The 24071-nt window shown below is 37.5% G+C and overlaps 2 protein-coding genes across 3 annotated transcripts; one reads left to right on the top strand and one right to left on the bottom strand.

Moving 5' to 3' along the window:
- Positions 1 to 3217: 3217 nt before the first annotated feature.
- Positions 3218 to 11286, top strand: LOC124644534. Of its 2 annotated transcripts, XM_047183972.1 has the most exons (5): positions 3218 to 3407; positions 3529 to 3609; positions 5650 to 6028; positions 8717 to 8929; positions 9456 to 11286. In XM_047183972.1, the coding sequence occupies exons 3-5, from the start codon at positions 5656 to 5658 to the stop codon at positions 10727 to 10729; spliced, it is 1860 nt and encodes a 619-aa protein (XP_047039928.1). In that variant the 5' UTR covers positions 3218 to 3407; positions 3529 to 3609; positions 5650 to 5655; the 3' UTR covers positions 10730 to 11286. The 2 variants fall into 2 exon arrangements, with proteins under 2 accessions (XP_047039928.1, XP_047039927.1); XM_047183971.1 differs by lacking the exon at positions 3529 to 3609.
- Positions 11287 to 13470: 2184 nt separating this feature from the next.
- On the bottom strand, positions 13471 to 24028 carry LOC124644701 (seminal metalloprotease 1-like). Its single transcript, XM_047184211.1, has 7 exons — positions 23951 to 24028; positions 23502 to 23545; positions 23040 to 23253; positions 20349 to 20524; positions 18706 to 18871; positions 17974 to 18131; positions 13471 to 13615 (listed from the first exon to the last, which is right to left on the bottom strand). The coding sequence occupies exons 1-7, from the start codon at positions 23976 to 23978 to the stop codon at positions 13487 to 13489; spliced, it is 915 nt and encodes a 304-aa protein (XP_047040167.1). The 5' UTR covers positions 23979 to 24028; the 3' UTR covers positions 13471 to 13486.
- Between the last annotated feature and the right edge of the window lie 43 nt (positions 24029 to 24071).

Genomic DNA, 24071 nt, shown 5'->3' with positions numbered 1-24071 from the left:
AAATTCATTTTTATTTCGAACGCTAAGAGTTTAAATTTTCATGAAATATGTATACAGCTGCGATAGTTCGATCTTCCCTATATTTTATTTGGCCAGTTAGTATGAAAAAACTCCACTTTAGATATAAAATGGTATATATTGAGAAAGAAAACTTGCAAAAATATAAATTAAAATGGGGTTAATGCGGGGAAAGTAGTACTACATAATGCTTTAGTTAGAAATTACTAGAAAATTCTGCTGTCCCCAAAAAATTACATCAAATTTCATAAAAAAACGCGTTTTTGGTACTTTAGGAGGGGTATATCTCTAAATCCCTACATGCTAGTGCAATTTTATGTTCTGGACTTCAATTACGTATCAAATATTCTACAAGAAATTGTATATTTCACCTTTGCACCAAAAAAAAATAATAATTTGTTGACCAGTGTTATTCATAATGCTCGGGCATTATTAATAATGCCCGAATTAATCACATGGTCCATAACATATGTACTACGTACGTCGTTAGAATATATGTCAATGCAAGCAAGCTTGTGTTGCGAAGCTGTCAACATATTTTTAGTTCCCAAGTACGCACGCCGTGGCGCTAGTAGTAATGGCTGATTGCACGAAAATATTTTGTCTCACGATTCTGTTACAATTTTAAATAGTAAGTAAGTAACCTAACGTAGGTACCTTACAAACAATAGGTAATTAGGAAAGTTAATAGGATTGATAACCTACAATAGCATCATTAGAACAAAATAGGCCACGCTTCCATACGGCCGTTGTACCTATGTTGTTTTGATTATTTGTATGGGGGCTAACGTCAAAATCTGTAGTACCCAAGGTACCTAAATCAACGGATAGAGATAGAATATTGGTGGTTCAAGGTTCAAGAGACGAATGAAGGAATATTTCGTATCAACATGACCTATTAATACTTTTACACTTGTATTTACTAACGCTATGTATCTTATATTTTTATATCTTTTCCTTCCTCGTTCTATGAAGTATTTGTTTATTATGTTTATTTTATTCTAACTTTCCGATCTCTTTTCTGTTTTTTTTCCTTCGCTATCAAATCTTTCCATCTATCAGTAGGTTTGCTGTAAGGGAACCCTCTTTTGGGCAAGCTCATTTTGTACATCAACTTTCTAAAATATGTATGAAAAATGTAGTACCCAAGTGCAATAAAAGTATAAATAAAATAAAATCCGTTTATAATAGGTAAGTACTCCGAGCTACTCCATATCCAGGGGCCCAATTCTCCTAAGTTATATAATAATGTCAAAATCGAATAGAAATCGAATCGCAATATAACCGCAATAGCAGTTTTAACCATATCGGGCATTCTGCTACTAATAAAAGACCAATCGTATTCGATTGACATTTGATTGGTGTGCGATTGGTCTGCTATTTTGGTGATTTTGGTCTATACGATAGTTTGCTGTACAATCATTTTGCAATCGTAAATCATTTGCAGACAAAATTATTCATTATTGAATGACAGAAAAGGATAAAAACGTTTATTTCAAAGAAAAAATAGCGGAATGCCACATACGCTTCAATCGTAATCGAGTCGGGATCGAATCTCAGTCGAATCGAGTCGAACGTGAATCGTATGTCGCTTAAGTAAAATTAGGAGAATCGGGCCCCAGTTTTGTGCATTCGTAAATTAGGTATTAGTTCGCAGCTTTATCACAGATTACCTACTAAGTATAATAGTTATAATCAGTTAGTGTATTTAGGACATGTTTACTTCGATCCAAGGTTAGGCGAGTCTATTTTACATTTAGAAGACGTAACATGTAAATAAGAAAAGGTTCAAATATTATATTAAGTATGATACAAGATGATTGCAGCGCTTTGAAGGTAAAAGGTACTTCTCCATTCGTCTTGGCATGTCAGTGATTAGTCACGTACTCACTGCTAGTTTAGTCGATTATTTAGTATTTAGTAGATTTTAGTTTCAAGTTTAAAATCTTAATTGGTGAACTTTTGTTTAAAAATCATCTGCCTGGCCTTGTTGGGATCGGGTCTCAGCCTATTCAGAAGCAATTATTGAGTACCAGGGGCCCGATTCTCCTAAGTTATTAATGTCAAAATCGAATAGAAATCGAATAGCAATATGATCGCAATAGCAGTTTTAACCATATCGGGCATTCTGCTACTAATAAAAGACCAATCGTATTCGATTGACATTTGATTGGTGTGCGATTGGTCTGCTATTTTGGTAATTTTGGTCTATACATTTTGCAATCGTAAATCATTTGCAGACAAAATGATTCATTATTGAATGACAGAAAAGGATAAAAACGTTTATTTCAAAGAAAAAATAGCGTAATGCCACATACGCTTCAATCTTAATCGAGTCGGAATCGGATCTCAGTCGAATCGAGTCGAACGTCAATCGTATGTCGCTTAAGTAAAATTAGGAGAATCGGGCCCCAGTGTTATACAAGGAGCAACTGCCTTTTTTCTTTCGGCCGGGCAACGTTTGACGTTCATAAGTGCTTGTAAAGACCGGAATGAAATAAAAGATTTGACTTTGACTACCCAATACTACTTGGTACGAGTGTCTTGGAGACCAGTTGTCAGACTTTCTGGCTCCTGACTACTTGTAAAGTCTGTGAAACTACCCGCAATGATTGCGAAAGATGTTCAAATGTCACCCTGGCGGGACCCACCAGTTTACCATGCCTTCCGAAACATAGAAGAACTCGTCAAGATAAGAGGATCACCCACGGACCGACCGTACCTACCGTTAATCCGTTGCATAACCCTATGGTCTATTGATCCACATGACTTTGACTAGCCGTGAGTTTTTGTTTAATAGGTACTTAGAAAATTACTTAATATGGATCCATTATATCTTTTTTCTCTACTACATAATTAAAAAATCTATGTATTATGGGTTATTTTTAGACCTTTAAACTTTGACTATCGTCTTTTTTATTGAAATCTGTGAAATAAACATAAAAATAACACGGAAATATTAAATAACAATGAATTATCAGTTATTATCAATATTAATATTTTCATAAGAAATAAACGACAACTCTTGGCCTTCTGTAATCAGCCGACTGTGAAAAGAATACTGTTAAATATCCGGCACTTCTTCATAATTATATTAAAATTAAAACGACCTCGTCTTGAAATATGAAAATCTTTTTAGTCGATTTAAGTGATTTAAAATAAGTTACTAAAACCATTCGTCTTAGTATTGTTGTCATTCGCATCACTAGCTGCAAATCCCCGTCTGGACGAGGTCGTCGATTGTGTATCGTAGTTCGATCGCAATTCATGAAATGAAATAAATTGTTCAAATAACTTCTCAATGAACCAAAGAAATATCATTTTGAACTGTTAACACGTAAAAAAGAGTTGATTAAAGTCTAAGAAAACACCTGGATCTCATTCTGCAGGTAAGAATATCTTCATATTGGGTAATATTTTGTCACGCTTTTGGCTGCTTGTTAGTCTTTATGTATGAAATAACACATGTTTAAGCTTGTTTTTGGTCTTTATCGCGTATGTATGTGCCAGGAGGTGTTATTCGGGCATCCAATTCCCGTTTTATGAGGATATTCCTGTCTCCATCTAACGTACGATTAGCGACAAGGATAGGTGAGAGATAACAATATTATTTGCAATCCCACGGTTTGAGATCCGCGTGGGTGTATTTATGTTGTTTCTAACGTTAATTACCGGCTCTTATTACAATTAATACAACGTTTATCAGTAAACAGTTAACCAGAAACTCTGTACAGAGGAATGGTGAATCAGTAGATGAAAGTGTCGCCACCTGTTGGCAAAATGCGGAAGCTGACTATGAAGGTTTTTATTGGTAGGAAAACCTTTTTAATTTTACTGTTTGAATGGAACCTTTTCTTAGTTGTGTTGCTGTATTCATTGTCAGTTTTGATTTATTTCTTTACTATTGAGTACTAGGTATACCTGCAAAGGATTTCACTTATAAATATAAATAACTATACTTACTTCAAACTAACTTATAATGCATAGTTCAGTGTGTTTTTTGTTATCAAGCCATGGTATTGATATTCTGTAAAAATTATAAAGCTACCTTTTGACTATTTTCAAAAGAGACAGCTTGACTTATATTTGTTTGTTAATTTTATAGAACATATCTACAAAACTGATATAAGTTACATCTGGAAGGTTACATCTTTGTTTCTTTATGTAAAAGTTGTACATAGTATTATTATTTTTTTAAAAGATAACTAGTTTGTATATATAGTGTACATATTTGATTGAAAATAAAATTTAAAATGCTAAAAGTCGTATGGGTTCATATAACCAACTTATTATTCCAAGATAGAGTTAAATATGTGGCAATAGAAACAAAATTATTACTCAACTAGCTTCTGCCAGCGGTTTCACCCGCATCCCGTGGGAACTACTTCCCGTACCGGGATAAAAAGTAGCCTATAGCCTTTCTCGATAAATGGGCTATCTAACACTGAAAGAAATTTTCAAATCGGACCAGTAGTTCCTGAGATTAGCGCGTTCAAACAAACAAACTGTTCAGCTTTATAAATAATATACTTACTTCAGTTTTAAACCACCTAAATAGGCATCAAATCACTCTTTCACTCTAAGGTTGGCTGGAAGAGAACCCAACACTGGGTTAAGCTCGCCGTTGTACATAATTTCTCTGTTTGCAGTGTGTCAAATGTATTTATGTGTGCAATAAAGAATAATTATTCCATACATGTACAATTTATGAGTAGTCAGAAGTCAGAAAGTCTGACAACCAATCTTACCAAGGGGTACCAGGTTGTGGATGCCAAATGGGCAGTCCTTTCTTGTAAGGCACTGGTACTCAGCTGCATCAAGGTAGTTGGAAAAAGGCTAGGCAGATGATGATGATGATGATGATTGAAATATATGATGATTGATATCATGAACATGGTCCGAACTTTCATGTTTTGTTATTAAGATTACTATGAATTAGAATGTGTGTGTTTTTTTTCATAAAGTGCTGATTTATCAGCCTAATTTAAATAAATATTTTTCAGTTTTAAATGTGTGCCTCAAACATGTGTTACAAATACATATATGTTTATCGACACAGAAACCTTTACACGAAGTTGAATGAGGGAAAGATAAAGGATTTCTTTATAATATTTTTTAACAATATTATTTTATTCATATACTAGCCGTTTCACCGCGGTTTCACCCGCGTCCCGTGGGAGCTACTGCCCGCACCGGGATAAAATATAGCCTATGTTACTCGCAGATAACATAGCTTTCTAATGGTGAAAGAATATTTAAAATCGGTCCAGTAGTTTTTGAGTTTATCCATTACAACCAAACAAACAAAGTTTTCCTCTTTATAATATTAGTATAGATTATATTATCTGTCCTCGGTTCACCCTCATTTTAAAGGAAATAGTTTAAATATTTTAATAAATATGAGCCAAAATATTTCTATGATTCCAATTGCTACTTTATTCCAAAATGCACTACATAAAGGTCATTTACAAGCAAGTGCTGTTTTATAAGTCTTGTATGAAAGTCTTAAAATTATATCAAATTAAATAATAATGAATTTAGTAGCCCATGCCAAAAGCAGCTCCCCATAGAGAAGAATCAAAAACTCCACAGTTCCTCTTTAAAATATAATTTATTTTCCTCATATTTCAGAAAGAAATGTCATCGAAAAGTTCTAAGAAAACTACAAATCCTAATCCTAGAATTAGGCCATTGGAACCGATCATAACTCGAACAAAATCAGCCCAGCAGAGACGCCAACTAAGAAACAAGACAGACAAGAAAACCGAAAAACCGAAACTTACTAAACCTGAAATAAAATCGCCTAAAACCATTAAACCTGTGATACGCTCGAAAGAGGCTCTACTTAAGGAACCTGTGAAGAGTTCCGTTGAAGAAATAGAACAAGTAGAGTATTATCCAAATAAGTTGAAACGCAAACTTTGTACTAAGAAGATTCTGTTGAAACCTAAACATAATTTTAAAGTTGTTGCTGCTACTAATAAGAGGAAGCTGGCAACACCAAAGAGAGGTAATTCATACATATATTCATATACATATATGTTGATTTTGTATTGAAGTAGATTCCTTCCAAATCCTATAGTCTGTTTTTTAATCTCGTAGACTAATAGCCAATTTCTTCATCAAAAGTAAAAGCCAAAGTAATGTCTAAAGTAAAAGCAACGGTCAAATTCGTTTTTTTCTATTAGTTTTTCTGTCACTTTAGCCTTGAAAAGCGAATTTGACAGTTACTTTTACTTTAAACATTACTTTGACTTTTACTTTTGATGAAGAAACTGGCTGTAAATTGACACTTGCAAAATGTCAAACTTACAAATAATGTTGCTAGCTCTTTTGTGCAGTGTTGTACCTACGATACCGATTTGTTGAATCGTAACTTTTTATTGATAACTAGCCGTTTTCCCGCGGTTTCACCCGCGTCCCGTGGTAACTACTGCCCGTACCGGGATAAAATATAGCCTATGTTACTCGTGGATAATGTAGCTTCCGAATGGTGAAAGAATTTTTAAAAACGGTCCAGTAGTTTTTGAGCCTATTCATTACAACCAAACAAACAAACAAAGTTTTCCTCTTTATAATATTAGTATAGATAGACGAATTTATTTTTGGCTTGTGTTTAAACACCACCCAAAAAAGTACCTATTTTACTACCAAAAAAATTCTAAACGGTTACCAAAATGGATAAATGGTCACCAAATAACGTTTCCAAAAATATTATTAGATAAACCCATTTTTTCGTATTATTGACTACTAAAAAAATATATGGACGCCTTTAAAATACACTTTAGACCAAATATTATATATTGTCACTACTTAGATGTTACCAATTACACTGGTCAACAAATTATTTTTCTTTTTTTGGTGCAAAGGTGAAATATACAATTTCTTGTAGTATATTTGATACGTAATCGAAGTCCAGAACATAAAGTTGCACTAGCACGTAGGGATTTAGAGATATACCCCTCCTAACGTACCAAAAACGCGTTTTTTTATGAAATTTGATGTAATTTTTCGGGGACAGCAGAATTTTCTAGTAATTTCTAACTAAAGCATTATATAGTACTACTTTCCCCGCATTAACCCCATTTTAATTTATATTTTTGCAAGTTTTCTTTCTCGATATATACCATTTTATATCTAAAGTGGAGTTTTTTCACACTAACATGCCGAATAAAATATAGGGAATATCGAACTATCGTAGCTGTATACAAATTTCATGAAAATTTAAACTCTTAGCGTTCGAAAAAAATATGAATTTCAATCGGGAAGAGTAGTACTATATAATGCTATAGATAGAAACTAAAAAACAATTTTGCTGTCCTTCAAAAAAATCGTCAAATATCGTTAAAAAACGCGTTTTTGGTACTTTAGGAGGGGTATATCTCTAAATCCCTACGTGCTAGTGCAACTTTATGTTCTGGACTTCGATTACGTATCAAATAATCTATAAGAAATTATATATTTCACCTTTGCACCAAAAATCCTGTTGACCAGTGTTATGTAATACCATGACTCCTAATTTGGTCATTTTTGTTAGACTAAAAAAGCTAACGATCGCTAGAATATTTCCCAAATACCAATTAATATACTAGGGTTCCCAAACGTACGTCGCTTATTTATTGTTATATGAATTTGTGTGTAACTCAGTGCGTTTAAAATGTAAGCACGCAACATGCAGCAAGCATGGCTTCTGTCACGGCTCCGACGCTGCGGGGCTCCGGCGGTCCCATGCGAGCTTATCGTCGCAGATGGTTTTCACGCTCACCACCGCAGCTTCGGCTTGCTAGCCGGCTCGGCCGGCCAGCCTCAGCCCCGGCGGCGAGCCTTATAACTACCTGCGCCTCAGCTCGCAGGCCGCCTCGCCCCTCCGCGCCTACGCGGTTTTGAATTGCACTCTAGGGGTAGGGCAGACCAGACTACGTGGAGTCGGTTTTGCAGCGATTCGTTTTCGTCCCTAACTTTTTGGTAGTAATATTAATCTTTTAGTTGGATAGAATTTGGTGACCATTAATCCATTTTGGGAACCAAAAATAATATTTGTGCGAGATTTGCGATTTTTCTGATGTTGTTTTTTTTTTTTTTTGGATCATAACATTATATACTTTAGTGCCCTTTTAATAAAGTCAATTTATTTTTTTTGGAGTTGTTTATTTTATTTGGTGCCTCACCTTAGAGTCTTAAAAATATTTTTGGTGACCGCCTAAATTATACCCTTTATTTTTCATTCAAAGTTCTATATTTAAAATCCACGTACGTACACACGGCTGCACGACGTGCTACAACCTGCCAGGGACATCTGACCACGCAATGCCATGAGTAATCATCAAGACTAAGCACATTATTTCAGGACAACTTATTGTAAAAAAACGATACTTGATTTTATTACCGCTAAGTTTCGGTCGTGCCACATCACTATTTAAGAATTGCATTGAATTTTTCAAAAATCCGGGGTAAAATGCTACCCTATGTTCTTTCTCAAGGTCAACTCTACCTCTGTATTAAATTTTATTAAAATCAGTTCAGTGGTTTAGACGTGAAAGCGTAACAGACAGACAGAGTTACTTTCGCATTTATAATATTAGTAGGGATTTGGTTCTTACTGAGAGTGTGTGGTCAGTTTTCTCAAATCCGCCTCCTATGGAATTTTTAATTCACTGAAACAAATATTTTTTTAACATTAAGATCCTCATTTTCTCAGGTCTCAAATCACCAACCAGCAAACAGGGTTCACCTCGTAACCTCCTCTCACCTAAGAGATCTAAACAAGCTTGTAGCCCGGAACTGACCATGCAGGACATGGTGAGACTCGTGGAGGAGACCAGGAGTCTTAGTGATGAGGACTTCATGGAGATCCTGACGTGTCCCAGCCCGGTGTGGTGGGAAGATCCGCCTGATGGAGGTTATGATGAGGGTAAGTCATATCGTTGGATATTTCTAAGCATTTGAAAAAGAAGTAGGTAATTTCAACTGTTTAGACGAAATTGTACTTATTACCATAAATAGCTTCTGCGTGCTAGTCCCTAGGGAGTTTATTACATGCATTTATCTCTGTGATTTAGGGAGTTTTTTAGAGATCGGATAGTCTTCATCGCGCAATTATTAAGAACTAGCTTTCGACCGCGGCTTCGCCCGCGCAGAGTTCGGTTATATCGCGTTTTCAAGAGAATTTTTTAAAAGTCCGAGATAAATATCACTATCCTATGTTCTTTCTCAAGGTCAACTCTATCTCTGTACCAAATTTTATTAAAATCAGTTCAGTGGTTTAGACGTGAAAGCGTAACTAACAGACAGACAGAATTTCTTTCGCATGTATAATATTAGTAGGGATTGCTGTTTCCCGCGTAATGTTTAAGTCTTTAGAAAATAGTAAAAAAAATCTCTTTATAATATAAAATCGTAGTATGAGCTGACATGAAATTAAATCTTTCATATTCCAGATTCGATATGCACAAGATCTCCAGAGCGGCTTCCAGACAAATCAACACAAGAGACGAAAAAGAGGAAAATCACCAAAACCAAGCCATTTAACAAAACAAATAAGAACAGTATAAACATAGAACAAAAACCTGAACAAATAACGATAAAACCAATCAAAAAAGACGAACGATTCGTGCAGAAAAAACTAAAATTAGAAAATATATTAGGCAATATAAAGAACAAAACTATTAAACCAATTAGTACAGTGAAAAACAGTATAAATGAAAACCGCAATCGAAAAGTTTCCGACAGCGAAGGCGATATATCAGATCTGAGTTTTAACGAGGAAGAAATACTGAAAAATCTCGAAAATATGGACATTCCTATAGAACCTAAAATACCTGTAAATATTAAAAAAGAAATAGACGTTAAAGATATAAAGAATGAAATCACGGACGTAACTACGTCAAAAAACGAAAAAGTAGTTAGTGAGAATTTATCAAATGTAATAAAAGCTGAAATTAAAGAGGAATTTCACTGTAAGGTAGTTCATAAAAACGATGATTTAACTAAATTATCTAAGTGTGACGATAATTTAAATGTAAAAAGTGTAAATATTGATAATCAAAGTACTAAAATTTCAAATGTAGATACTAGTAGCTGTAGATTAAGTAGCAACAAGGACTCGACAGTGAAAGAAGATCCGAGTTGTTCAAAAAACTTGGAAATTATCAAAAATCATGAACAAAATACTTTAGACGCGGATAATTCAAATAAAGACAACTCTAATGAGAATCTTTCTCACAAAAAAAGTACTGATCTAAGCGAATACATAACTGTTTATAAAATAATTCCAGAAAAATCGAAAAGTGAAATTACACCTGAAAAGGAACCTAAACCAACTTCTAGTTCTAGAAAAACTAAAATGGACTCTGTAAAAGGAAAATTAAACGATTTTTTCAAACATTGTAAAAATAGTAAACGCGTGAGAAAAAGTCAAAGCCCAGTTCCCGCCATTCCTTTGACAGATGTCAAACAGGAAGTCATAGATAACGAAAGTGGTGATAGTAAAATCGATTTGGAAGAAAATAGTCGACTAAAGGATTGTGATAGCGTTGTGAAAACCGAAAATGAGATGAAAAATAATGGCGAGTTAGAAAAGGCGCCAAACTTACATTGTCATTCTTGTGATTTTCTTGCTGATACTAAAGAAATATATAGTCAGCACGTTTCTTCATGTAAAGATCTTGCAAGATTATCTTGGAGACATAATTATGTGTTAAATCAGACTTGATAAAGCCTACAATGTTTTACTTCTTTTTAAATTATGTAGTCACTAAATGGCTAGTCTTTCTGGTAGAGCCTTGCCATTCTGAAACTTGGTTCCTATTGATTTCATGATAATCTAAACATACTGAACAAAAAACTTTTGTGCATGCGCTAAAGTTATTCAGGTGAGAAGTGTAAAATGTATGATTGTATCAACGTAGGTACAGTTGTCGCCAAACTATATGTAAAATAATTTTAGGTATCCGCAGTAAAGTTGAAAAAAAAACTTGGAGTAAGAAACCTTTTTAATGAGTAGGTATGCCACCTAAAGTGTGGATCGTACCATTTAACTGTGACGATAACCAGACTTATGCTTATTTCCCGCCCATTCATTGGCAAAACGACGATTTGACATCGGAAAATGTCTCGGTTACCGCTATAGTTAAATGGTGCAATTCACCACAAGGCGTAAGTACGACGGGTGAAGCGCTTGAATATCAGTCATGAATCACTTTTAGATGTAAGGTATTGAAATATATCACTGCCTGCACAGTTGTGAATAAATTATGTTATTCCTACTAACTTGTGCTTTATTTGTTTACCTACATGACTCCGTACAGCTTTGAAGAGTGCGTTCTACCATGGTTCTACCTACCCTGTGTTTCGGAGAGCACATTAAACTGTAGGTCCTGTCATTTAACATCCTTGGCGGTCATTACGGGGAGTTAAGTCAGTAAGTCCGACACCAGTGTTAACAAGGGGAAAGTTGCCCGGGTATCTTAGTTGTGGAGGTCAGATAAGCAGTCGCTCCTTGTAAAACACTGGTACAGAGAGTTGTAAGTTTAACAAGGACATAAAATTTTGACGTGACAACGTCTTATAAATCGATGAAGCCGGCTGCACGCACGAAAAAACATGACTCATGCGGCATTACCACGCTCTGAGGCGTTCCGTTTAAGGCTTGAAGTGCAAGCGAGAGCACGCAACGAGCGACAAAAGGGCACGATCGGCCTCCGCTTTCGGCAGCGTTCGACATCTGACGATCAATTTCTTATGACGTTGTCACCAGTGGCGTAGCGTGGGGGGGGCAGAGGGGGCACATTCCCCGGGCGGCAGCTTTTAGGGGGCGGCAAAATTAACCCAATTAAAAAAAATTGTTCGCAACTAGTATCTGCGCTACATAAAACTGTCTAACAATAACAAAACATTAAACAAGTTGAAACTTTTTAAACTTAAAATTAATTATTGTTAAAATTTGGTACTTAAAACACACGTGACACTACATTTTACGTTATTTTGGTTTTGAGTCTTCAATAAAAAATAATTAAAATTTCGCGCTCGCTTCGCTCGCGTATTCAGAAACTGTATGCGCTTGATTTTGCATTTGTCAACAAACAGAAAGTTAAGTACGTTTGGGCTAAAATTTACGTAATATTTGGTTTAAGTCCCATAAAAATTTCGCGCTCGTTAAGCTCGCGTATTCAAAAACGATATGCCCTTGTTTTTGCATCTATCAACAAACAAAAAGTTAAGTACGTTTGGGCTAAATTTTACGTAATTTTTGTTTTAAATCCGATAAAAATTTCGCGCTCGCTTCGCTCGCGTATTCAAATACGATATGCCCTTATTTTTGCATCTGTCAACAAACAAAACATTAAGTATGTTTGGGGCTAAATTTTACGTAATTTTTGTTTTAAGTCCGATAACAATTTCGCGCTCGCTTCGCTCGCTTATTCAAATACGATATGCCCTTATTTTTGCATCTGTCAACAAACAAAACATTAAGTATGTTTGGGGCTAAATTTTACGTAATTTTTGTTTTTAGTCCGATAACAATTTCGCGCTCGCTTGGCTCGCGTATTCAAAAACGATATGCCCTTATTTTTACATCTATCAACAAGCAAAAAGTTAAGTACGTTTGGGCTAAATTTTACGTAATTTTTGGTTTAAATCCGATAAAAATTTCCCGCTCGCTTCGCTCGCGTATTTGGAATTTTAATACCTTCCAGAAATCAAGTAACGAAGATATAAAAGAAAAGTCTACTTGAGAACCTCCCCCTTCTGCCGGGGCTGCGGGTTGTTCGAAAGAGTTACCATAAAACATAAAAGGCCTTCGACAGAACACGACGGTTTTTAATCAGTAAGAGTCTGACACTCATTCGCCGCTGCTAACCCACAGCGGGAAGGGTCATTTGATGATTTTTAACGTCGATACAAAAAAAAACCTTTTTTTGAAGTCGGTTAAAAATGACAAACGGCCAGTAACACTTGTTAAAAAAAATACACGGGAAGGGGCGGCAAAATCGACAACTGCCCCGGGCGGCAGATACCCAAGCTACGCCACTGGTTGTCACGTTCGACTATCGTCAGTAAACCGACTTTACAGACAATCGTTTTGTCTAGACGAGATTGGGAGCGAATGCTCCACGATCACGCCTCATATCTCATTTTGACTTAGGCAAAAAATAAAAAAAACCGTTCCGGTCAACTTTTGTAGTCTGGGTTTTTTATGTGTAGTATAATCATCGGCACGTATCTTAAGCGCTGACCTTCACCTGCGCAGAAGTAATTTATTGGATCCTTGTGTGATATGAAGTGAGGCGCGAGGGCGGCGGTAAAGCGGTGATTGGCCCGCAGCGCATCGCGTCATAGCCGTCACTCGGGATTGGTTCTTTGCTAATAAATAACTTCTGCGCAGGTGAAGGTCAGTGCTCAAGATTCGTGCTGATGATTCTAAGACTAGCTCGAATAAAAAAAACGAATGAATATAAATAAAGTTAGTTTATTTGTTGTCGTCACCAGCGATTCTGGCGCGGCACTGCTTGTCATACAGTAAGGACAGGGCCTCGATGTCTCCCGCGCTCAGTACCTTGCGCCGCCCCATAGTAAGAGTTTTCTGCCACAGATGATCCTGCAAGCAACCATGGTTATGTATTAGTAGGCAGCTGCAAAACAGTTACAACAAAATATATCCTCTAACAGCCAGTTTCTTTATCAAAAGTAAAAGCCAAAGTAAAAGTAACGGTCAAATTATTTTTTTCACGATTTTATCTATCAGTTTTGATGTTACTTTAGTTTAGCCTTGAAAAAACGAATTTGACCGTTACTTTTACTTTATGAAATTACTTTGGCTTTTACTTTTGATGAAGAAACTGACTGTAACACTTTCGCTGCCCAGCTCCGAAAAGCAATTCCTATCCACATGCCCAAAAATATTTTGTATAACTACATAACAACCCGGTATTCGAGTCCAACAGCGCAATTGTATCGGAACGGGACCCTTATGCCCGAAAACCCGGCGTCCGGGTTCACTTAAGCCCCGCCCACCGAGCGTAGGGCTACCCAAAATAATTTACTAGAATATAATTATTGTGCATTTTTGATCAGAATAAAGAAAATAAATCCCGTCTTGTTATTTAATTTATTATGTTGTTAAAGAGACTATTTTTTTAATTTTAACGTACATTATGTTAGAACAGATTTACTTAATATGATTTATCTACATGTTTCTGTAAGCTTTTCTTTTAATCAATACAACGCCGACGTGCTTTGTTTTAACACCTGCATAGGATAACAAAGAAAATAAGTATCTAGTTTTAAGTTTAAACACTCGTAATCTCAAAAAACATGCCGACGCGCTTTATTTGTCATTTTACGGGCCAGAGATAAAGAACCATAAATCTCGTTATTGCACAAAAGGCGATAGATGCACTTTTGTTTTAACTTTAAAAAAGTTTTCGGCAAACGATTAAAGGTCTTACTCAGGTAAAAACTTAACCCTTCTTTGCTGCTAAAAGTAGGTATTTACAAAATAATTTAAGCTCATTCGGTAATCTGTTTGCACTTCCGGCTAAACCTATATCGAATACTCTCTCCCGTGTTACGTTTGTTTGTGATCTTTACTATTGGCTTTTCTACCGGTCTTCTGTGTTATTACTTTTGTGTTTGACTATTGGCTTTCAACCTTTGAAATCCGTAATTCTTCTCATATTTTGTAAATGATATGTGATTTAGCTGTAAACACTAGTATTTTTATATTACTTTGACCTAATAATAAATTTATTTCCCATTTATATTAGGCAAGGATTATCTTTGCGAATTTAACGTCTCTTGATTTGGACATACATCAATAGATGGCGCGCGTGAGCGCATTATTACTAACATCAAACAAGATCTAACCTAAGTACGCATGTACCAAATTAATACAATACTGGAGTGAAGCAATAACTGGATGGAATAATACCAATTTACGTTTTCTAATCCGTTATAAACTAAAGCGATGTTTTTTCAATTGATTTCATTTATTTACTTTTGACAACCCTTACAGCTTACTTAGCTATGGACTCGCTATTCGGGTCCTGGGCATAAGCACATGCATCTATAGCTACACATAGCGACGACTCGGTATTCGGGTTGCGGGCATAAGGAATGAACTATGGTTCGACTCGAATCCCGGGTGCTGGGCATCGAAAGTGTTAATAATATTATAGTGATCCAAGTTCACCGACAATATAAACGTCAGTTTGTGATTTTATTTCGCAGATAGAAAAGTATGGAAGGAGAAAACCAATCTTTACCTTTACCCTGGCAACCTAATACTCCTTTTTAAGACTAGTAAGCTTGGTAAACTCTTCTATGTTTAAAATCGCATTAATTGCCAATTGGACATACAGTTGAATCCGTTAATGACATCGAAGGGACTTTACAAAAACGTCATACTAAGCGGACGTCATACAAAGCATTTCGTAGAAAATAAAAAATTAAACCGACTTCCCAAAACACTAAAAAGCAAAAAACAACTAATTTTAGGTGCATCGGCCTAGAAGTCGGTGTCTAATGGATGTTACTAAGTTAATTTTGCCACCGACTTCTAGGCCGATGCACCTAAAATTAGTTGTTTTTTGCTTTTTAGTGTTTTGGGAAGTCGGTTTAATTTTTTTGTAAAAAAGTTTTTTATTTACAGCTTTTCAGTGATACGAATAGTTGTCACTATCCATATAAGTGGGAAGTTCTCATCAATACAAAGAATATAAGTTTTACATATTCAGTTGTCGAGTTCCCTCGGCTCTCTCTGGTCTCCATCATCAGGTCAGCTCCAAATCTTCACTGTTGAATAGTGCTTTTAGGCGTACACCTGAGTATCAAGTTTTTACCCTATGTATGCCTACAACTTTCGAAGGTTGCCCTCGATTTCTCAGGGTTTCCATCATCAGATCCTGACCTGATGACTATGGGACCAACTGGCAGCTATTCCGAGTCGAACAAAAAAAGAATCACGTAAATCGGTCTATAAACCTCGGAGTAATCGATGTACATACATAGAAAAACAAAAAAAAAAAAAAAAAACATACCGGCCGAATTGAGAACCTCCTCCTTTTTGGGAAGTCGGTTAAAAAATATCTCCTCATTTTGTCAGTACCTATGTTCGTACATATTTATTTAACTAGACAAAATCATAAGTGAGATGATATAGAAATAATCTATACTTATAATAAATCTGTAGAGAGGTCAATTCTGTACATTGTATATTTCCAAAAATACTATCAGGGGGTGATTAGTGATCGATACTGATGCCAAAAATGCAATCAGTAAAAATGTTGTCTGTCTGTCTGTCTGTATGTTCGTTATAGAAACAAAAACTACTCGACGGATTTCAACGAAACTTGGTACAATTATTCATCTTACTCCTGGGCAGGTTATAGGATACTTTTCATCACGCTAAAATCAATAGGAGCAGAGCAGTGAAGGAAAATGTTGGGAAAACGGGAGAAATTTCTCTATTTTTTAAGCTTCCGTCACATGTGTAGCCCTAATGGTTACAGCTACATAGAAACCATGTATGACGGAAATGTTCTCCGTAAAATTATGTAAAAAATATCTCACGACAGCATATGTCTATCTTTTATGGTTGACTCACAATAACACATGTAAGTCTCGATAGCTTAGCAGTTAGGAGCTTTCTGATTATATTTGTCCACTCTTGCGTTCATAACACTCTCACTTATCCCTAATTTTAAAATGTTAATATTATTACATATTCAATAAAAAAAGAATCATATAAATCGGTAAAGAAATACTAAAGTTATACATGAAATACCTTAATAAGCCATTGCGCGTGAATACTGAATTATGCTATAGGTAAGGATTATTTGTGTGTAACATCGTCGCGCTCTTTGCGGCTCGCGAAGCAGCGCGGGCGACTGAGCGATTCATACATTCGACTGTTGATTCGAATAGACGTTCAGAGTGTTCGACTTCGAATATTGATTTGATGACTTTATTATTTTTTTTTTTTGTCGTTATTTTATAAAGTATGTAAGTATTAGGTAGTTATTTTGGTATTGTTTAAATATTCGTTCAAATTATCAATGATTAATAGTTTAGATTTTATTTCTTCCTCTCTTTCTACAAAGTCCGAATCTAACGCGGACGAACTCGCTGGCAGAAGCTAGTATGCAATAAGAACACCATTTTTCTACATTTTTCTCAGAATTAGAACAAGTCCTCGGATATCGCATTATTCTCCCGATTACTGTTGAAGGTAGGATGCAGGTCAGTCGGTTGTTGTGACGATTTTTTTTAAAATGCGTCATAATAAGCGACATGTCACTGACTCTTTTAGAGAATTTTATTTGAAAACCAAACTTCAAGTGCAATTACGTCACAAAAAGCGGGTGGTCAATATAAGCGGAGTCATAACAAACGGATTCTACTGTATATGATATCGGTGAACAGTCGTGGTGGCCTAGTGGGCAAAGAACCGACCTCTCGAGTAGGAGGGCGCGGGTTCGATTCCAGGTCAGGCAAGTAATGCAACTTTTCTAAGTTTGTACGTACTATCTAAGTATATCTATCTTAGACACCAAAGACTGTGTATCGGGCGGCACTATAAACTGTAGATCCCGGCTGTCACTGAACATCCTTGGCAGTCGCTATGGTGAGAAATCATTAAGTTTGACACCAGTCCCACCGAGGGGTATTGGGTTGCCCGGGTGACTGGGTTGCGGAGATCAAATTGGCAGTCGCTCCTTGTGGCACACTGGTACTCAGCTGCATCCGATTAGACTGGCAGCCGTCCCAACATAGTTGGTAAAAAGGCTCCGGAGATGATGTATGTAGATATGTAGATGTGTGTTTTTTTTTCTCTTATTTCTAACGACTGTAATTTTTATTTATTTTTTGTAAGGCAGTGTCACACGCGTGTGTGAATAAACGTATTTTCTTTCTTTCTTTCTATGTATGATGTCGGTGAACTTGGGCATATCTCACGTGAAGCGGCTGAACAGTTTGCTGTCCCAGCGAGCAGTCGGCACACATGTAGTCGACGGGCGCGTGCGTGATGCTGTCGAAGTCGTACGGCGCGCCCTCGCCCTCCGAGTTCAGTAGCCACGCATCCTCTGGCATTCTCTCTAAGTAGTGCTCCTTAGCTGGTGGCATGCACAGGATAATAATTTTAATTATAAATTAAATATACCTATTATACCTAATGTTTAAAACTAACGCCATAATAATTTAGAATTAGTTTTAAGTATTTTTTTAATGTAGGTACTGGCATTAAATGCCAATGTTGCTGTGCCCTAACAGGGTCCACAAATGTAAAACTTGTGGAATGCAATAAATGATATGAATATGAATATGATATGTTAACAATAGTTCACATTAGGCGGACGGCGTACTAAGGCTGCATTCAAACCAAACTGACCATCAGCCGCCGAATGTCAGCGTCTAGATATTACCATAACGTATCGTTGGTCAGATGAACGAAAAAGTGAATAGGTAATATGAATATGAAAATATAACAAAATGCGCGTTCGCTCAAATTCCGCGGCTGACAGTCAGTTTGGTTTGAACACAGCCTTAAGATTGAAAAAAATTGATTCCGCATTTAAGATTGAATGCGTGTAACCTGCGCAAGTGCCTCAATACTCGCAAGCCACTTGCACCGTTCAGAAGCATCCTTAGTAAAGTGCGTACTCAAACAGGCTAACACAACAAACTCACTCTTCATAACGTTCTTCCAGTTGATAGTGACGTAGTTGTCACGATCGAACCGGTTAGACATCATTGGCCATCCAAAGATCTTCAGATATTCTATGATTAAATCGTATTGATCCCGCATCCTGGTCTGGTTGATACGATGGAGACGCGGCGAGATTATTGACACCGTCTAACAACAAGAAGATTAATGGCTACTTTCGCTGGTTAATGATAAAATCAGCATGAGTCGACTCTTGCGGTTCTTGAGGTTCGGCAGCCGAACGTTCATCTACACATATTATAACCAAATGGACCTTGAGGGTGGAGAAGTTGGAGTCGCGCCACAATACGAACTTCAATTCGTTCAAGGTGGTTGCAACTCATCACAGACCTTCCTCAAGGAAGTTTTGAGTCGAGTTTTGGCCGAAGGGTCTCGCCTATCGAAGGTTCCGAGGAAAGCTACGAGACACCTCAGAGCGTAACATGACGCCGACACGTCGTGTGCAGTTTTAATTGAGTTTTAAGTTGTTTATGTATTGTATTTTCTATGGGCTTTAGATGCTTGAAATAAATAAATAGCAACTCGCAAAAATATTATGGCCCGCTTATATGTACAGCCAGTAGCGGCTTTAGGGTAGGGCGCGGTTGGGCGACGGCCCAGGGCGCCGGACATAAGGGGCGCCGCAGGCGCCCCCAACCAATCCTTGATCAGAATTTTACTCCTATTTTTGTTTTAAATTTCATCAAAGATCGTAGCTTACAAGAACTTTATCCAAATGTATGGATAGCATCAGGGCCGCCTTAACCTATGGTGCAGGGTGTGCGAATAACCCGGGCGCCGTGGGCTCAGGGGCGCCGCGGTACGCTCCTTGACCAAGAAATTTCAATTAAATTAATGTATTGTCATACAATGCCGGGCGCGTTAGATACACTACTTTTATGTCCCAAAACTTAAAAATTTTCGCGCTCGCTTCGCTCGCGGTTTCTTTACTTTACACTTACATTTTTTTTCACATATAGCTACTTTTAATTTATGTCCCAATACTCAAAAAAATTCGCGCTCCCTTCGCTCGCGGCTTCTTCACTTCACAGTCGCCTTTTATTATATATGTTAAGGACTTTTAGTGATCCAAATCTCAAAAAAGCTTTTTCGGGCTTGCTTCACTTTATAGTTCTTTTTATTTTTCAATTTTTTTTGTCTACCCTAGCAAAAACGTAAGGTCGTAAGTCATTTTATTAATATGAAAGTAACTTCTAGTTTCTATTTATGGTACTACTTTAAGTCCCAAAATTTTAATTCATAGGCGCCAACACCAACAAAGAGTTATCTACGTTTGGGCTACATTTTAAGTCATTTTTGTTTTGAGTTCTAAAATATAACAAAAAATTTCGCGCTCGCTTCGCTCGCGCAATCAGAACCTGTGTTCCCGTGTTTTTGCATTCACTAACCAGCAATAACTTATGTACGGTTGGGCTACATTTTAGGTAATTTTTGCTTTCACTTGTTAACTATAAAAAAAAAGTTCGCGCTCGCTTCGCTCGCGCAATCGGTAACTACATATGTCTCTGTTTTTTGTAAGGGTTTGAATTGCAGTTGGGGGCGCCGTAGAAATCTCGCCCAGGGCGCTAGTAGAGTTAAAGCCGGCCCTGTGTACAGCAATCCTTACCACATTGCCTCCCGTGAAGCCAAGTGGCATATGATCGTCCACTTCTTCGGGTGTAAACCACAGGAAGTTCTTGGGCTTAAGCACACTCTGCGTTGGAATCATCTTGAAGACGATACAACTGGACAGCTCGATGGTCCTCATCGCTTGCTGGATCTGCAACCTCTCGGAGCGCTCAACTGATAACAAGTTAATGGTTAGAATGTCGTGAAGTCTGGGGCCCGATTCTCCTAAGTTAATAATGTCAAAATCGAATAGAAATCGAATCGCAATATGATCGTAATAGTAGTTTTAACCATATCGGGTATTCTGCTACTAATATAAGACCAATCGTATTCCAACGACATTCAATTGGTTTGCGATTGGTCTGCTATTTTGGTGATTTTGGTATATACGGTAGTTTGCTCTAAAATCAAATTGCAATCGTAAATCATTTGCAGTCAAAATGATTCATTATTGAATGACAGAAAAGGATAAAAACGTTTATTTCAAAGAAAAAATAGTGGAATACCACTACGCTTCATCGTAATCGAGTCGTGATTGGATCGCAGTCGAACGTGAATCGTATGACGCCTAAGTAAAGTTAGGAGAATCGGGGCCCTGAAGTCGTGCGTGGTGGTAAGGAACCGTTGGTCTAGTGGTCACAACCGCGGCTGCTGTGCCAGAGGTCTCGGGTTCGATTCCCGTGTCGGCCGAAATCGCTCTTTGAGTTTTCTAAAACTTTCACAAAGCAGCCCGCAGTCTGGAAGTTGGTGAGTGATTCATCCGTGCATCGGAGAGCACGTAAATGTCGGTCCTGCGCCTGATCTCTTTCCGGTCGTGTCGGATTGCCGTCCCATCGGGCTATGAGAGTGCAGGAATAGTATGCACTAGGGCCTGCGCAAACGCTCGTGCACTATAACATGTCCTGCGCAGCTAGCTGATCTCCTATGAGCAGGCCCGCCGTTAGCGGGCGTGCAGGGCGTGCACCGCACGCGGGCGGCACGTCCTAGGGGGCGGCAAATCGAGCGACTTATCACGTAATATTTAAAAAATACAATATCTTTTTACCAATGATTTGATTTCAATATTTCCGAACACAGCAATAGCGCTAAGAATATTACCTACTTACACTGCCCGTTTCAGTTGCATCTGTTGAAAGATCATTTTCAAAATAAAGGGCACGATTTAGGGGGCGGCAAAATTAAACCATGCGGCAAAATTAAACTATAATTACGTAATAAAAATATTTTAATAAAATTAAATGAGTAGATTAGCAATAAAATTTCAGAAAAAGCCGCCCTCGCTTTGGTCGTGTCCTGTCAATTTTGACGGGTTCACCCTTTGCATCCCCAAAAAAATTCGCGCTCGCTACGCTCGCGGCTCCATGTCGGATATCACGATTTATCTTAGTTTAATTGTTGAGGCATTCAATTCCGAAAAAACATTTTTCGCGCACGTTCGTTATGGCTTTTTATGACATGTTTACTTCATGAAAACTCAAAGGAAAAAATCGCGCTCGCTTCGCTCGGGCTTCGTATACATTTGCAGTTTGCACTTCATTTCTGTGCATAGCTTACTATTTGACTTCGCTTTGTTAATTTACAGTGGTTTTTATTTGTTTTGTGTCCTTAGACTGAAAAATTTTCGCGCTCGCTTCGCTCGCGCTTCCTTACATATGGAGTGAGTTTTCTGCATTGACTTTTTCAACGGGAAGCCCACCAAAAACCATAAATAACATTTTTTACTAAACTTAAACATTATCAAAGATATTTATTTCGTTACTTTGAGTTACCCATAATCTGTTTTAAGCACTTTGATACGCATATGTTGGTAACTATTAATCTATTTTTTTTTAATAAATAGGGGCCACTTGCACAAGGGCGCTGCATAAGATCATTTAAGGACATTGCATTTGCAGACCATAAACTACAAAATTTGCGCGCTCGCTTCGTTCGCGCTTATTTACGATTGCTTCTCCCTTCTTACATCGCACCAGGCGCACTACACAGAAGAGTTAAGTTTTTGTAATGATTATGCTGCTTACTTTTACACTTCAGTAAACAAATATAATTATTGTACCTAATTAAAATACGTATTTTATAATCTTAACGAAATTTTCTTTTTTTTTTTTGACAAAACCCAGTATAATATGTAGTCGTAGGGCGGCATAATCAGTTTTGCACGCGGGCGAACTAACAACTAGCGGCGGGCCTGCCTATGAGAACAGCCGCCATGGTCGAAATCGGCCGTGGACGCCATTATTATAAGGAATCAACCTCTCAAGTATTAGTGCGCGGGTTTCCTTCCAGGTCAGGCAAGTACCTACCAAAGCAACTGTTCTAAGTTTGTATATACTTTCTAAGTATATCTTGTAAACCAATGATTGTGTTTCGGAGGGCACTGTAGGTCCCGGCTGTCATTTAATGGTCTCGGCAATCTTTACGGGTAGTATATGTCATGTCTGACACCAGTCTTACGTAGAGGTATTGGGTTGCCCGGGTTACTGGGCTGAGGAGGTCAGATAGGCAGTCGCTTCTTATAAAACACTGGTACTCAGCTGCATCCGGTTAGACTGGAAGCCGACCCCAACATAGTTGGGAAAAGGCTCGAGAGATGACGATGAGTTGCTATTCCAACTTACAACCTAGGCTACTTACCTAAGTCTTTGGTTTTAAGTATTTTTTTGCTAGTAGACAATTAAGACCTACTCACTTCTGTCATCGAACGAGTACATGACGATGCCGAGAGGCCAGACTTTGTCTCTATAGAACTCTTCGTTTTGTGGCGACATCTCGAGGGTCCCGGCGGCGGAGCGGCGCGTCACCACCGGCTTTTTCACCAGGTCGCTGCACTCCTCGTGGTAGTGAGTATTTATGAAGTTACGGTCTAACGCTGCGAGGAGACTCGAGCTGGTTGTGTCGTCAGTCTGTAGGAGTAAACATGGCGAGTGGAAAAATGTTATTAGCCCGTCCTTGGTATTTAGGTAAATACATTGGTATTTCAACCAAGGACGTTCTCAGTTTTACCTCTCTGTCTCAAAATTGGCAGAACTGATTTCAATATAATTTTCAGCATCGATTAGGTAGGTATAGAAGTAGGGTTTATTTTTTCTACTTCATTCTCAGAAATGAGCTTTGGTTTTAGCAAGTGGACGAAAGCACTAGTTTTACGCACCTTTTCTTGGAATCTTCTTAACAAATCATTACTGTTCGCTGGTACTGTAAAACAAAATTAAGACTTTCATTCAAAATTCTATCATGAATGTGTGTTACAGTAGCCAGTTAAACCAAGATGCCGTTCAATTAGAATTATCGGCACGAATCTTGGGCGGCGACCTTCACCTGCGCAGAAGTGATTTATTAGCAAAGAACCAAACCCGAGTGACGGCTATGACGCGATGCGCTGCGGGCCAATCACCGCTTTACCCCGCCCCCGCGGTACCCAATAAATTACTTCTGCGCAAGTGAAGGTCAGCGCTCAAGATTCGTGCCGATGATTATATACCTACTTAATGACGTTGTTCAGTTTGGTCTCCGTAAAACTCGGCGCCATACGACCGTTGAGTTTCGACTTTTCAAATTTCGTACATAACGGAATAACTATTTAATTACATACATACTTACTTGGTTTTTCAATGCTAGCTCGTAGCATGTCAACAATTATTCTGGCTATATCTCGGTCTTGAAGACATTTGTAGCCAATGGGCATGTCCTGAAAATGCGTTTGTTTATCATGTATTGTAAA

This window comes from Helicoverpa zea, chromosome 30, assembly GCF_022581195.2.
Source record: "Helicoverpa zea isolate HzStark_Cry1AcR chromosome 30, ilHelZeax1.1, whole genome shotgun sequence".
In the NCBI taxonomy this organism is placed as follows: domain Eukaryota; kingdom Metazoa; phylum Arthropoda; class Insecta; order Lepidoptera; family Noctuidae; genus Helicoverpa; species Helicoverpa zea.
The sequence above is the reverse complement of the archived record's forward strand: the minus strand, read 5'-3'. Positions and strand labels throughout refer to the sequence as shown.